The sequence below is a fragment of the Panthera uncia genome, chromosome D2 (assembly GCF_023721935.1).
Source record: "Panthera uncia isolate 11264 chromosome D2, Puncia_PCG_1.0, whole genome shotgun sequence".
Classification (NCBI taxonomy): Eukaryota; Metazoa; Chordata; class Mammalia; order Carnivora; family Felidae; genus Panthera; species Panthera uncia.
In genome coordinates, this window is record NC_064818.1 from 28,702,541 (window position 1) to 28,719,207 (window position 16,667).

The 16,667-nt window shown below is 41.8% G+C and overlaps 2 protein-coding genes across 4 annotated transcripts in view; both read left to right on the forward strand.

The window, feature by feature from the left end:
* The window catches only part of STOX1 (storkhead box 1), a 58,927-nt gene extending 44,329 nt beyond the window's left edge, over positions 1 to 14,598 (forward strand). The window contains exons 3-5 of one of the 2 annotated variants that reach the window (XM_049645149.1): positions 1,685 to 4,040; positions 7,944 to 8,127; positions 14,507 to 14,598. In XM_049645149.1, the coding sequence (XP_049501106.1) occupies positions 1,685 to 4,040; positions 7,944 to 8,091 (2,504 nt within the window). In that variant the 3' untranslated portion in view covers positions 8,092 to 8,127; positions 14,507 to 14,598. Of the gene's footprint in view, positions 1 to 1,684; positions 4,041 to 7,943; positions 8,999 to 14,506 lie in introns of those variants that run through there. The other variant, XM_049645148.1, reaches the window with a different exon arrangement.
* A 956-nt stretch (positions 14,599 to 15,554) lies between these two features.
* DDX50 (DExD-box helicase 50) overlaps positions 15,555 to 16,667 on the forward strand; it is a 32,631-nt gene continuing 31,518 nt past the window's right edge. Inside the window, exon 1 of one of the 2 annotated variants that reach the window (XM_049645150.1) lies at positions 15,555 to 15,789. In XM_049645150.1, the coding sequence (XP_049501107.1) occupies positions 15,700 to 15,789 (90 nt within the window). In that variant the 5' untranslated portion in view covers positions 15,555 to 15,699. The remainder of the gene's footprint in view (positions 15,790 to 16,667) is intronic. The other variant, XM_049645152.1, reaches the window with a different exon arrangement.

Sequence of the window (16,667 nt, forward strand, 5' to 3'; positions counted from 1 at the left end):
CTCCAACTCACAAGCCATGAGATCATGACCTGAGCCGAAGTCGGGCGCCTAACTGACTGAGCCACCTAGGAACCCCAAATTAGATCTTTACATTCTCTCTGCCCCTTGCCTAGGTTAAAAACATATTTTAGAAATCTTTCTGTATTATTATATATCGATCTATCTCATTCTTACACAGCTGCCATGATATCCCAGTGCATGAATGTAGAAGAGTATTTTTTGATTAATTAATAATATTATTATCTTTAAAATAATTTTAAGGATTTTATTTTTAAGTAATCTGCACCCAACATGCAGTCAGGCACCCCTGCAGAAGAGTATTTAAAAAATTTTCCCATTGTAAAATATGCTCATTGTAGAAAATCGAGAACATCTAGAGAAGTAACCACTTATGGTACCACCACTCAAGTAAATCAATGTTAATATATGATGTATTTTCTTCCAGTGTTATTCAAAAATGTTTTCACAACATAAATACAATTTTGAACGCTGCTATTTGGAAAAGGGAAAATTTTTAAGTTTATTTATTTTGAGACAGGCAGAGACAATATGAACAGGAGAGGAGCAGAAAGAGAGGGAGAGAGAGAATCCCAAGCAGGCCTGGCACTGCCAGCTCTGGAGCCTGATGCAGGACTCGAACCCACAAACTGTGAGATAATGACCTGAGCTGAAACCAAGAGATGGACACAACTGACTGGGCCACGCAGGCACCCCAGGAATTTCTTTTAATTTAATTTAATTTAATTTAATTTAATTTAATTTAATGTTTAATTTAATGTTTAATGTTTATTTATTTAAAAAAATTTTTTAACGTTTATTTATTTTTGAGACAGAGAGAGACAGAGCATGAACAGAGGAGGGGCAGAGAGAGAGGGAGACACAGAATCTGAAGCACGTTCCAGGCTCTGAACTGTGAGATCATGACCTGAGTCGACGTCAGATGAGTAACTGACTGAGCCACCCAGGTGCCCGCCCCCCCCCCTTACCCCCAGGGATTTCTTTTAAAAAGATTTGTTACCTTCCTAGTTTGAAAAACTATCATAATATTGATGTTAGATAGTTTGCCCTCCCCCTGACACAAGCTGGTTTTCATTTTGTCTTTAGATTATTAAGATTTAAGCTAGGAGACTGTGATTATTCTCAAAAACTCTTCAAGAATGCTTTCTTGAAGTGAACATTTAAATTTGTGAGGGGTGGGGCACCTGGGTGGCTCAGTCATTTGAGGGCCAGACTTTGGCTCGGGTCACCATCTCACGGTTCATGAGTTCGAGGCCCACATCGGGCTCTCTGCTGTCAGTGCAGAGCTGGCTTCGGATCCTCTGTCTTGCTCTGCCCGTCCCCCACTTACGCTCTCTCAAAAATAAACATTTAAAAAAATAAAATAAATTTATGATGGGGTTATATAGCTTAGTGTTTGTATTTGAGTGGACTCATTTTTTTTCTCTACTCAAACATTAACTTAGCCCTATGTCTTTGTGTGGGCCAAAATATATTCCTATTTTTCAATTAAGTTATGATTATTATTAATGCCTCTTTGGCATTTTAATCACATGTATTACTTGTGTTACAGTCAGCTCTGGGTTCATCAGGCAAATGTGTGGTCATTTCTGACTTACTGACTTCAGGCATTGAAATGTTTTTCATTCAAAATCTATCAGTGTAATAAAATGCTTGTTTGTTTCAGGCATCGCAGTTCCACCTCAAGATATTCTCTATACCACTCTGGGAACTCTGATTAAAGAAAGGAAAATTTATCACACTGGAGAAGGATACTTCATAGTCACTCCTCAGACTTACTTCATTACGAATATAACGCCCCATGAAAATAAGAGAGACCTATCGGATGAAAGCTGCCAGATGCCAACTTGCGTTACTTATCTGGTGAGCGTGGAGAGCTGTGCAGAGTTGGCCCAAGAAAAGGCTGCCGCCATTTCTCACTGTCAGTCTTGCCGGTGTTTCCCTGATCTGTGCACGCAGGATGTACAGGAAACACCAGCTGCTGCAGAAGTGACTAGAAAAAGCCAGAAAGGTCTGCGGGAATCCAAATCTTTGGGACAGAATCAAGCAGTTTCCCTGTCTGAGGGGAATCACGTCTGTGAAAGCACCAAACCTTTACCATACACAAAAGACAGAGAAAAAGGCAGGAAGTTTGGCTTTAGCCTCTTTTGGCGTAGTATATCCAGAAAGGAGAAGTCCAGAATAGAGCACAGTAGTTTCTCTGCCCAGTTTCCACCAGAAGAATGGCCTGTTCGAGATGAAGATAACTTGGACAATATCCCTCGAGACATTGAACATGAGATCATCAAACGAATTAATCCCATTCTGACTGTTGACAATTTAATCAAACATACCGTCCTAATGCAAAAATACGAAGAACAGAAAAAATACAATAGCCAGGGCACTTCCACTGATCTGCTCACAGTCAGGCATAAATATCCCTCAAAAGAGGGAGTTAAGAAAAGACGGGGCCGGTCTGCAAGGCCTCGAAGGCGGGGCCATTCTCATAGGGAAAGACACAAAGCCAGGAGTCAGGGAAGTGAGCCTCCTCCAGGAAGCCTTAGACTGGAGAAACATCCCAAGTCCCCTGCTGCACAGCCCACCTCCAGAATTCAAAGCCCAAATGAAGCACTAGTTCAGAAACCACTTGATGAGAATCCATCAATGCTAGGTTCCCATTTGCTTTACAAGAAGCGAATTAGTAATCCTTTCCAGGGTTTGTCTTACCGAGGGAACCCAACAACCAAAGGGCACGACATCCAGACCAGTGATCTGAAACCGGGTCAGATTGGACCAAAGGGAAAGCCTTTCCAGAGGTCAAGGTCTTTGGATTCCTCAAGAATCTTTGAGAGTAAAGGCAAACAGCCACGTGCTGAACAGTATGAAGATAAACTGACAGCAGAATCCATTTCTATGAATAACTCTACCGTCAAGCCTATCAGTGATGACTTTAGAGATCCCCTCTTAAATCACTCTCAAGGTAGTGTTTTGCAAAATGGTAGTAAATGTTTTTCCTTTAAGGAAAGCCTGAGGAGACACGATGTGTATGGTGGAAAAAATGAGGTAATCCCTGAAGTCTTGAGGAAAAGTTATTCTCACTTTGACGCATTAGGGGACGCAAAAGAAACACAGTATGTGCTGCCATCACAAGGTTCCTCCTCTCTAGGCCATGCTTCCTCTGCGTGTAGACTAGTTGATAAAACAATACACCAGTTCCAAAATCTTGGTATTTTGGATTACCCAGTTAGTATGAACTGTTTGAGACAACCCGAGAGACAAGAGGGAGACTCAGAAGAAACACGAGTAAGAAAGGCATTTGTCCAGGAAACAAAGACTGTGAGTCCAGAAAACGAAGGGCTTTCTGAGGATAACCAGGCCTTGTATCAGAAGGAAGTGGAAGATGATGATGGAGCCTGTAGTTCATTATATCTAGATGAGGAGGACTTTTCTGAGAATGATGACTTATGTCAAATGCTGCCTGGCCGCATTCAGTATTCCTTTACAGGGGGAAGCAAGTGGAATCATTTAGGAAAACAAAAGGGGACTGAAAGATTTCTGACTGAGTACAACCGCAGAATACACAGGTCTGAGCCTCAGGTGCTTAAAGGAAATGAGTGTTACAAACCCCCTGGGTTGTTCACTAACCCAGGTGAAAGCCAAACCCCTAAACTCTCTGCTGAAAGCTGTGGCCTCAATTCAGGGACTCGGTCCACTTTTAACTATGAAGACGGACCCAGTGCTGCTACATGTGTGCAAGCCTCAGCAGATACTGATGGAAGTGTATTTGATTACTATAGCACAAGGAAAGCCACTTCTGAGACTGAAACCCTACAAGACTTGGTTGGTGACATAGGAAAGAAACCAGCTAGCTGGAGTCAGGGTGCTCAGAATCAGGAAGTGAGAAAACAGTTCATGCAAAAGTTAGAACTTTTCAGCCCTTCACATATGCCAGTGTTGGCTCAGGATGTCCAACAGGAACACAGTCATCTGGAAGGAACAGAAAATCACAGCATGGCGGGAGACAGTGGAATAGATTCTCCACGGTAAGTGTATGTAAAAGTGTTTGATTAGCCACTATTCCTCAGGAATTATTACACTCAAGGGAGTACTGAATGACCCAGTAGGAGACTCCCCTGAATACACTTTTTATAGTGATAGAATTCTGCCAGCCTTTACTGAATGAATTGTATAAAGTTAAAATGAAATCTCTTACATAATAGGATAGAGTTCATTTTGAATGTGAACCAAAATTTGTTCCACTACTACTAAATCTTGAATTATTTCTAAATATAGGAAGGAACTGCTATAAATGAAACACTTCCTGAACTGAGGGCTAGAAGTTTTCACTTATATTTCTGGTTCTACGCAGTTCAGAAAGAGATGCAGCTATTTTCCACCAATCTTTTCCATGTTTGTTTAAATTTTTTTTTTTTACATTTATTTATTTTTGAGAGACAGAGAAAGAGCACAAGTGGGAGAGGGGCAGACAGAGGAGGAGACACAAAATCCAAAGCGGGCTCCAGGCTGCAAGGTGTCAGCACAGAGCCCAACGTGGGGCTCAAACTCACAAACCGTGAGATCATGACGTAAGCCAAAGTCGGAGGCTTAACCGACTGGGCCACTAGGGCGCCCCTCCATGTTTATTTGTTTAAATTAAACATTGTACGTGTTATGAAAGTAATATGCACATAATAGAACATTTGAGAAGTACTGAAAAGCATTTTAAAAAACACCTATAATCACCCTACCATTTAGATGTGTTTAAAAAATCCTTTTATATTTGGTATATTTATAACACTTCAGTCTGAACATATTGATCTATGTATTTTGTCTAAATGTTTTCCCTATACTGTCATTACTGTTTTGCATAGTGTTTTTTTCAGGGTACAGTGTGAACATTCCCCTGAGGTTATTTAATAGTTTTCAAAAAGGTCATCTTAAAATTTGGCATATATCTTTACCAGTTTTTTATTATACAAAATTATTATATACTTCCTTTTGAAAAAGTAATACAGAAATGTAAAAGGTGAAACTGACAGTCTGCATTCCCCAACCTTTTCCATTGCCTTTCCGTTGAGGTGACCTAAACATTGTTGACAGTGTGGTTTATATTCTTTCGGACTTTTTTCTGTGCATTTAGAAATATAATTATTTTTTAACAACAGATCATACAGAGCTGTGACTTTCTTTTTTCACTTAATGTATCATGCATATCCTGCAATCAATACATACGGATCCAACTCATTCGTTTTAATGGCTGCTTAGTATTCTGTTATGTGGACTCTAGTATTTATATAACTATTATTTTCCCTCCTTTGACATTTAGATTCCCATTTTTTGCTGTAATAAATCAATCTTCAGTGGATTGTTTTCACATATAAATGTTTACAGACATTTCTGACTCTACCTTAGGCTAAATTCCTGGAGGTCTGCAGTTTAAAAATATATCTTTACTTCTTATTGGGAAACAGATCTTTTCTGCTTGAAAGAATTGTTTAATTCATATCAAGTCTTTTTTTTTCTGGTTTTGTTTTGTTTTGTTTTTTGAGAGAGAGAGCACAAGCAGGGGAGGGGCAGAAAGAGAGGAAGAGACAGAGAATCCCAAGCAGGTTCCGCACTGCCAGTGCAACCCCAGTGGAGGGCTTGAACCCACGAACTGTGAGATCACAACCCAAGTCAAAACCAAGAGTTAGAGGCTTAACCGACTGAGCCATCCAGGTGCTCTTCATATCAAGTCTTGAAAGTATCAACACATATTGTCTCCAAAGTAAACAATGGTAGTGTAAACCAACAAGCTATGGGTCCCCTTTCACTTTGGCAAAAGCAGAAACAGAAGGCTGACCAGAACCTCATAAAACAAGGACCCTTGCCTATAGTCCTTGGGCATTTACTTTCAAATGTCCCCTCTCTGTAAAGAGAGCTTTTCTACTATTCTTCCTTTCTAATCTTATATTCTAATAAACCTTTGCCTGCTGCTAAAAAAAAAAAAAAAAAAAAAAAAGCAGAAACAAAAACAAAATCAAACCCAAAACAGGTAAGGGCAATTGCTCCTTGACTTGCATGTCAAGGACATGCAAGAATTTATTTGTCAAGGATATGAATGAGAATTTAAATTTGTGAAATCCTGAGAAATTTGATTTCTTTTTTTTTTTTAATTTTTTTAATGTTTATTTATTTTTGAGAGAGTGAGAGAGACAGAGCATGAGTGGGGGAGGGGCAGAGAGAGAGGGAGACACAGAATCCAAGGCAGGCTCCAGGCTCTGAGCTGTCAGTACAGAGCCTGACGCGGGCCTCGAACTCACAGACTGTGAGATCATGACCTGAGCTGAAGTCGGACGCTTAACCGACTGAGCCACCCAGGCGCCCTGAGAAATTTGATTTCTTAAAAAATTGCGTATAATATGGTTCTCTTAAAAGACTTACAAGTATAATCAAGAAAAGGAAGGGAAGATAGCATTTGAATATCAACTCTGTGCCATAATTGTTACGAATTAGAGGGACAGAGAAGACCCACAAGATGTTGCTACCCGTAGGAAATTTGCACTTTAGTTGAGTAGACCAACAAAACATAAGTAGCCGAATTGAACTCAAGAACAAAGTGGAGGGTGCCTGACTGGCTCAGGTGAAACACACATTGGGGGTAGAGTTTACTTTAAAAAAAAAAAAATGAAGTGGAAACTCTCTGTAATTGCTGAAGAGATGTGGAATTAAGAGTAATGAAATGTTTGGGGGGACATTTATTGGAGGATACATTTTTGAGGCATCTCTCTTTTTTTTTTTAAAGTATGGTGATATTAGTTTTATTATTATTTTTTTAAGTTTATTTATTTATTTTGAGAGACAGAGAGCTAGAGCAGGACAGGGGCAGAGACAGAGGGAGAGAGGAGAAAAAGAATCCCAAGTAGACTCTGCACTGTCAGCACAGAGCCTGATGTGGAGCTCCGTCTCAGGAACCATGAGATCATGACCTGAGCCAAAACCAAGAGTCCTACACTTAACCAACTGAGCCACCTAGGAGCCCCAAGGCATATCTTACTGTAATGAGCAAGTGATGGAGAGGATGCAAGGTGAGAAAAGGGGAATGTCAAAAGCAAAATGCCCAAATAGTAATGTGACTTGGCTGAAGCAAGGCAGATGTGTTAGATAGGGGACTAACCTAGCCTACAGCTCCTTAGAAAGGAATCTTGTCAATATGAAAAATGCTATGGTCAGCTTTTCTCTTTCATATGACGTCTCAAAAAAGAAATTACTCAAGAAGGTATGGGTTACTACACTTGTAGAGAAGAGTTTTTTAGGGAACTTATTTCTTTTTCTTTCTTTTTTGTTAAATTTGTGTATTTATTTAAGTAATCTCTACACCCAGCGTGGGGCTTGAACTCACAAGCCCAAGATCAAGAGTGACACGCTCTTCTGACTGAGCCAGCCAGCCACCAAGGAACTTACTGTTTCTGACTAGAATATACTTGATATTGGATCTGAGAAGATGTTCAAAAACTGTGAACTTCTTGGAAAGCAGCTGCCAAATAATTGAGGTGCTATTGTGAAGCCTTTAAAATATAAGGAGCACTTTAGGGGCACCTGGGTGGCTCAGTCAGTTAAGCATCTGACTTTGGCTCAGGTCACGATCCCACAGTTGGTGGGTTCAAGCCCGGCGTTGGGCTCTGTGCTGACAGCTCAGAGCCTGGAACGTGCTTCAGATTCCGTGTCTCCCTTTCTCTCTGCCCTACCCTGCTCATGCTCTTTCTCTGTCTCTCTCTCAAAAATAAATAAACATTAAAAAATAAAATATAAGGAGCACTTTAGATTTTTAAAGGTTAACTTCTAAGCGCGCTTTAGTGTTAGAAAATGTTATATTGCTTCAAAGTAACAGATGAAGGTATGATGCCTTGATTAGAAGCCCAGGCCCCTTTGGAAGGTAATAATTCTGTTATTTTTAATATCTTTAGGACACAGAGTCTGGCATCTAATAATTCAGTCATTTTGGATGGACTAAAAAGAAGACAGAATTTTCTGCAGAACATTGAAGGCACAAAGAGCGGTCAAACACTCACATCCAATTCCTTACTACAACTAACTCCAGTCATAAATGTTTAATTCTTATTTTTCTTTTGGAAACTCTTTGGTAAAAAGGTACAGCATTAATATAGAATATTTTAATCAACCGAATATGTAAGAATTCTCTAAAGCCAAGTATGAGATTCTGTTAATCTCATTACATATTTTGTTCTAGTTGCTGTTTTTTCCCCTTTTTTTGACCTTTTAAAGCTTTTTTAAAAGATTATTTTACTATGAACTTATTGGGAATATACAGATTATTTTGCAGTTAAACCATAAAATACATGGTCCTTTTCCAATTAAATGTGATTAACTCAAATTTTCAGACATTCATTAATTTCCCAATGACATAGGATGTTAATTTACTATACTCAGTAGTGAATTTCTCTACCTACACTAATCCACTCTTATGTTAAGTGGATTTCACCAGATTTCAACACAAAACTCCCGAAAATAGTGTATTAAGGTTGCATAGATACTTTGTTTGCAACTAAAGTCTTTTATCATTATCAAAGTTTATATAGATGTATTGGGTACTTTGCAACAAGAATTTTTTCTCTCTAGTCATTGCTGCCAAAGATCTTTTCTGCAACCACCTTGAACGTGAACAGATGGCCCCACATCATACTGACTGGCAATGTCCAAAATACGTGTGGCAGCAACTGGGTCTACTGTTTTTCTGGTTCCTCCTTTCAAGGCACTCTCTGTAGCATGGCAGTGAGAAATCAGGATGTTCTCAGAGGGCAGAGATAGAAAGGAAGCAGAATGGTTGCAGAATGGCTCGTGAGTGCAAGGAGGTTCTGAATTAGAGATTTAGAGAAAAGATGGAAGATGGATGATAGTTCATTTACATCTGGTCTATTTCCACTAAGACTTAGACAGCTTTGCCAGAATTTTTTCTGGCTGGCCTTTTCAGGCAGGTAGTGGAATGGTCCGTTCTCTCAGGTTTGGGGAATATGGAGCAGTCAGGACTGGTTTCAGCATATTGGATAGATGCTAATGCTGACTTATGGTTCAGGGGATGTTTCTTCTGAGAGGTTTCTAAGGGTTGCCAAGGCCTTAGATCTCAAGCATGACTGAATGATTGGAGGGTGCCTCTTTCCAACTCTCACCAGTGAAGACAAGATAACAGTGAAGGCAAGATGAAGCTTGGCACCATAGAGAGCTGTCTCCAGGCTCTGGGGGAGTACAGAGAAGGAGAGGTCACATATGCCCATGTACAAAAGTAGCGGTTGGCCCACTCAATTCTGACTATTGGCTTGTAGTGGCTCTGAGCAACCTATTATGGCATTTCCAAGAAGATCAGCTGTGGTCACAAGGACATTTGAAACCCTGGGCAAAGTAGCAAGAAGGGTAATTTGTATAGAAAGGCCTTGTGTGGGAGGCATTGTTTTAGGGGGTGTGACAGCTTGGAATCATCGTCAGTGAATGAAAGTTAGAATAAAGATTTCAGCTCAGATAAAGAACTTCCCACTAGTCAAAACTACCCATAGATGAAATAGACATTTTATAAATGAAAGCATTTCCCATTATTTAGGGTATTCAAGCAGAGACTTGGTGATCCTTTGATTGGTATATACTTAGCATAACAGGATAGCTGAACTAGATGATTTTTTAAATTAAAATTTTTGTGTTTATTTTTGTAAGAGAGAGAGACTGAGCGTGAGCAGGGGAGAGGCAGAGAGAGAGGAAGACACAGAATCTGAAGCAGGCTCCAGGCTCTGAACTGTCAGCACAGAGCCTGATGTGGGCCTTGAACTCATGGACCGTGAGACCATGACCTGAGTCGAAGTTGGACGCTTAACCGACTGAGCCACCCAGATGTCCCAAAAATTCCTCTTGACTGTAAGGTTTTGTTCTTATAAGATTCAGTGAGGGTTATAGGTCAAATATGCCTCAAGGGCGGGGGGAAAAAGATGAAGTGAGGATCCTACAAAACACTGAACTCCTGCAAGATTCCAGAGTTCTTCCACTTCTCCATTTCTGTACTATCCTTGTTACTCCTTGGAAAAGGGAGCAGCAACAACTCATTCTATCTCTGATTTTGGACCTGGACAAGTTTCTTAACAGAATGAGGAATCCAAAGTCTTTTGTGGCTCTAGTCACATGTAGGGACCAATGAAATCCGTCTAATTTTGCCACTGGATGCATTATGACACTCTCTAGATGTATTAAATGAAACCTATTGTGAGACCAATAAAACTTTTCTTCTAAAAGTTGTGTTTCTTCTAAAACACAACATATGACAACAGATATTAAAGATGGGTATACGTGTTGTTTGGGAGGTTATTCTCTAAATAGGTGGCTTGCATTTTCCCCCCCAATATTGTGTGTGATGACATTAGTTCTTGATTTCTCCTCCGCATGACGGTTCCCTTGAGGTAGCATGATGACCTGAGTTTAGGATTCAGACAAATTTGTTGTTGTTGTCATTGTTGTTGTTTTAATGTTTATTTTTGAGGGAGAGAGACAGAGCATGAACAGGGGAGGAAAAGAGAGAGAGGGAGACACAGAGTCTGAAGCAGGCTCCAGGCTCTGGGCTGTCAGCACAGAGCCCGATGAGGGGCTCAAACTCGTGGACCATGAGATCATGACCTGAGCCAAAGTCAGATGCTTAACCGACTGAGCCACCCAGGTGCCCCTGTTTTGTCTTTTTTTTTTTCCTTTTAATGTTTGAGAAAGAGAGAAACAGAGACAGAGACAGAGTGCACGTTGGGAGTGGGGGGAGGGAAGGAAACACAGAATCTGAAGCAGGCTCCAGGGTCCGAGCTGTCAGCACAAAGCACAGAACCCATTGTGGGACTCAAAACTCAGGAACCATGAGATCATGACCTGAGCCAAAGTCTGATGCGCACCCAACTGAGCCATGCAGGCACCCCAGATTCAGACAAATTTGAATCCCAGTTACAATCCTTGGGAGCTGTGTGTTGGAGAGAGATTCCAAACTTCTCTGATTCAGTTTTCTCATCTGTAATGATATCTACCTTTCAGAACTGTTGTAAGATCTAAGGCTCATCTATTCAAAGTGCCCAATGCAGGAGGCACCTGATATTGTTATAAATATATGTATGCATATTTTTATATATTTATATATTCACAAAACTGGTCTGAATACATGGCCTTCTATATAGGTCTCCTGTTTTTTCTAGGTTGTCCTGAATTCCTCCATTTAGAGATTCAATCCTTTAAGATTTTTTTTGTAGTAAAGTATTTTTTATTCTTTTTTAAAAAAATGTTTATTTTGAGAGAGAGGGAGGGAGAGGCAGAGAGGAGAGAGAGGATCTCAAGCAGGCTCTATGCTGCTGTCAGCAAAGAGCCCGACATGGGGCTCGATCCTATGAACTGAGACCTAATAACCTAAGCCGTTAAATCAAGAGTCAGACACTTAACTGACTGAGCCACGCAGATGCCCCTAAATTAAGATTATAAGAAATTTCATCCCAATCCAAATCTGGATTTGCCTGGGGAGTTATTATGCCTTGGCTAATAGGAAATATTATGCCTGATGCTATAATAGGAATAAAATATGCAAATCATGGGGTTAATTTAGACATTTCATACAAGATCATCCTCTCTCATCTGGGATCTCAGACCCCTAGGAATCCTCAGAGAGTAGCTGGGTTCTGCAAGCTATTTTCAATATTTCAAAGATTCTAATAGAAATTGTATATTTCCTTTGCTTAACTCCTTACTAATTAAAACATCAAGTTTCTTTGGCAGTGGCTGAAATTACACCAGCTCCGTAATAGAACACCATCACATGCTGGTGTGACATTGCTAAGCTGCATTTGTATCTTATTTATAGATTAGAATGATCATGAGTCTATTACTAAATGCAATTTAGCAGACAGAGGTTTCAAAATGTCAGATATGTCAGGAAAAACAATGGAGAGAACAAGAACAGTAGTAGTGTTGAAAACTGGGAACGACTACATTTTGAGAATCCCTCCTACAGCTGAGAAGGCTTTGGGGGAATGCGGGAGAAAGACTACTGCCAAAATGGAGTGGGGAAGAGAGACACGGGAGTCATGAAGCAAGAATGGGGGGGTGGGTATCAAAAACTCATGACTACTTTGCTGGCCTCTACAGACCTGTCTTCCTTTTAAACCTTAGATGCAAGCAGCTTCCATTAGTAGTAGCAGCTTCCATTTTTTGGGTAATAGTGCCCTCTCTGGGTAGCTGATGTCACTACTCTTCCACCATTTGATTCAAAGCATTTACAAAGTAATTGGCTAAAAAACCAGTAAGACCTCTCTCTAAAAGTTAAAAAGATCTCCCCCCCCACCCACCCCCAGGGGTGCATGGCTGGTTCAGTTGGTGGAGCGTGGGACTCTTTTAATCTTTTAATCTTGGGGTTGTGAGTTCAAGCCCCACATTAGGTGCAGAGATTACTTAAAAATAAAACCTTAAAAAAAATTCCACCTTTGAATTAGGAGCTACATACATTAAGTGTACATGTGCTAAATGTGTTCAAAGCTGTGCCTTCCTCGAGGCTGTTAAAACCTTGACCTAAAGGTAGAAATGTAAGCAGCTCTGTATATCATCTTCTCTACAGTACTGTTTCATCAGCTGATCCTTCCAATTTCCCTGCACTACCAGCAGGGAAGGCATATTTGTCCCCACATTACTAACAAAAAGACCAGATTTTATTTATTTAAAAAAAATTTTTTTAACATTTATTTTTGAGAGACAGAGTATGAGCAGGGGAGGGGCAGAGAGAGAGGGAGACACAGAATTCGAAGCAGGCTCCAGGCTCCGAGCTGTCAGCCCAGAGCCCAACGCGGGGCTCGAACCCGCGGACTGCGAGATCATGACCTGAGCCGAAGTCGGACACTTAACCGACTGAGCCACCCAGGCGCCCCACAAAAGACCAGATTTTAGAGTTGAGTTTGGCAAGGTCATGTGGCTAGCAATGGAGGAAACATGTCCTGTTCCCTCTTTTATTTTCTCCTTACTTCTTTATACTCTAAACATTCATTCTATGCAAGTGTCTCTTCATCAATTTATAACTGCTCCTTAAACTATTTCCATGTCCTAACATTTAAGCATGGTAGTTCAGTTCCTTTTGTCACATAAAACTGAAATGCAGATGCAAAATGACTTTTTAACTTTCTATTTTTTAACTATGGAGTAAAAAAACCAAAAAGCAAAAAAAAACCCCTAGCCCTGTAGGCTTGAGAATGACCAGAGAGAGGCAAGTGTAAGTCCTCTTTCTATCTTCCAAGATCAGACAAGATTGGGCATGTTCAGGGTAGTATGGTCGTAGACCTCTTATTTTTATATTTAAGGTCATAGAGTTTAAGGAGCTGAAGCCAAAGGCAAGATAAATCTTTACAGAATCGAGAAACAGATGAGGTATTCTCTTAAATTTTAAGAAATTATATCAGTGATTTTGGTAAGCTATTTTGGAAAATAAACATATTCTAATATTATATTTTGAATTACTTGTACATTTAAATTATGCTACTCCTTCATGTCCTCTCCAATAGATTTTATTATCAGATACAAATCTCTTGAGAGTTATAGTGGGAACAAATATGAAAGAAAAAAAAGAATTCTCCATCCCTTCGTTACCATTCCCAAGTTTTCTAGTTGAGGTCCCTGGAGAACATATAGTTACCCAAATTTGGTAGTATCTAATTTTTTTCCAGCTAAGCCACAGCTTGGGAAGTTACTTATGACTTGGTTTAAGACACCAGACAGAGATTTGATTCAAGGAGTTTGGGGCTTAGAAAGGCGAGGGTTGTAGAATGTCCTAAATCACAGAAGGTCATTCTGAAAAACACTAATATGCTTGTTAGTCTCTGGCATAAGGAGAGTTGAACAGTCTAGTCCTTTTTATTTCCATACCTGCTGTAAGACCTCTGATAGAAAAATGAATGCCAAAAATAGAATCTAGAGGAGCTAAAAACTTTACCTCATCTATATTTGGTCTTTAACCACAACATACTAACATCTGTTCCTATTATTTTCCCAATGTTACATGTGTGAAGTTGCCACATCCCATGTTCCTATGCACCTCAGGCTCTGTTGTAGGGCTACAAAGACCTTACAATGGTAGAACTGGGGTGGGTGTACGAGAATGGTAGAAAAGGATTTACATCTAGAGATGCACAGCGATTCTCATACTCGAGAGAGATGCATTTTTTCCACTATCTTTTGCTGACACTCTTTGTTCACAGTATGGAACCCATAAGGTGACTTTGAGATACACAGTCCTTTGACTTCAGGCCAATCCACAATAGTGCAGAAGGCCTGTAGCAATCATTTGTGGTTTCAGCTATTCTGGACCGATAGTTTGGGGCAACTCCATGATGTATATAGCAATATGTAATGTTGCCAAGACACAAGCCTGATGCCAAGGTAACAAGGCTGGTGTCTTAGAAATTGTCAAGTGGTTGTGAAGTGCCCCTGCACCTACAATCTCAGTTTGGGTTCTCATTCTCCACTCAAGGGCAGCTGAGGTGAAGAGATCATGAAGAGATAAAGAAATGGCTTTGAAAAAGAACGCTAACCAGCCGGCACCAGTGGCGGAAGAAAAGAAGTATGCTAAGGAATCAACCTTTTGTGTTGTCGAAAGGTTTCCAGTTTTGTATGAGGTTGTAATTTAGGGGCGGTTAATCTCCAATAAAATAAAATCCTTTTATTCACTGCAACTACGTCATCTGTCGAAGACATTTAGGCTTGTTTTTCTACGTTTCTCCCGAGTTTTCCTAGTTATTTCATGGGAGCATCTTCCCCCAAACGCTTTGCGAAACAAAGTCTTTATGTTGGTGTGGCAAGAGAGCACTGATCTCAGATTCAGAAGCGTTCTCTCTAGTCCTGACTATGCCACGAACTGCTTTTGTGTCTTCAGACCCGTAAATCCCTTTCTCGGGGTTTAGTTTCCCCTCAGTCACTGGGGAGTGTGGAAAGAACCTAAAATGAACCAAGGACCTATTTCCTGACTAAAACTTAAGACTTGAGAAACGACTGTCCAGCCCTGACCCTCACTTCAAGCCCCCCTAGCCCACTCCAGACCCCACCAACCCTTTCCCAACAGCGCCGGACTGCCGGCTTCGCGCAAAGCCGTTAGACGTTAACGCCTCACCCCGAAATGGGCGGGCTGAGGCCTGCAGCTTCCGGCGGCGAATGGCGAGGAGGCGCGTGGCGCTCCCCACCGGCCCTGCTCGGGCCTGCCCACGCACCATCCCGCAGCGGGCGGGCCCCTCTCCGCCGCAGTTCAGGGCCTTGTCAGCCCCAGCAGTGCTGCCTGGAAGGCACCAAAGCGACTCCGCAGGGCCGAGGAAGACTGTTCGGAGTGGGGGAGGGGGAGAGAAGGCGAGGAAAGAAAACCCGCATCATTTTATGCTAATCAGTTTGCTCATCCTTTATGGAGATTGGCCAGGGTTTTACCCTAGCAGCCAATCATTTTAGAACAAGGGTGGGCCAGTCGAGATCGCTCACACTCATTGGATGGAAGGTTGCAACGCAAAGGATGAGTTTAAACCGAGAGTATCCGGGATTATTTTTCCCCGCCGCGCGGTGCGTGTCCCGGAAGTGACGTAGGCCCTGGCCGGGCGGCCGCCCTGCCCCCGCTTCCTTTCACGCTGCCGCTGCCCGTAGGTGGTTGTGGCCACCGAGCCCAGGAGGAGGCGGCGGCGGCGAATGATGCCTGGGAAACTCCTCTGGGGGGACATTATGGAGCTGGAGGCACCCTTGGAGGAGACCGAGAGCCAAAGGAAGGAGAGGCAAAAGGTGCGCTGGATGGGCCGCGCCTCCTTTTGGGCTGCGCCGGCTTGGGCGGGGAGGGGAGCTGTCTCTGATCTGATGGCCTGTCAGAACCTGGCCGGAGCATCCCAGGGCCTCCCCTCGCGCAGCCGTCGTCCCTCCTGAATGGTCATTCCGGAACCATTCCCATCTCCACACCCCGAACCTGGAGAAGGGCTGCACTAGGCTTTGGCCGGGCCTTCAGTGCTCCCTCAGCCCTTCCCGTCGGCGACTACGAGATGGGCAGACTCAAGTTCCCATCGCCGTGGAATCTGTTCTTTCTTTCCTCTCCTTGCTTAAGCAGCGAGGCCTGTTACTTGGTTCTTGTTGGCCGCGTTAGAAGATGGTTAAGAAAATGGTTGCCTTGAATATGTGTTACTTCTCCGTCAGCCCGACCTGTGAGCGAGAATCTTGGGGAAAGCGATCTTAGGTTTACAAACCTCGAGAGCCAGTCTCTAGAGGCTTAAGGAAGAGTGTCACAGCCGACATTCCCAGGATTTGGCTGTGATGGAGATCGTGTGGGTTGTTTTACTAGTAGGCTTTACTGTTAGTATTTTCATTTAGACCCCAAGTGTTTAATGAGCTTAATTTGTGCCACACTCTTTGCTGGGCACCACAGGATTTAAATAAGCCCCTGCCCTCAAGGACCCCGTAGAGGAGTTGTAGAGAATTCCCACCCTAAACCTCAAAAAAAAAAAAAAAAAAAAAAAAGAGACCCGGAGAAAAGAAAACAGAGCTAAGGTGGGCGAGGAAGCTGTATTTGAAGGCTGACATTTGACAAAAAAAATGAAAATAGTCTGTATAGCCCCAGAGAGCAGAACCTACCTTACCTTATCACCAAGGTAAAACTTTGCCATTCCAGCCAA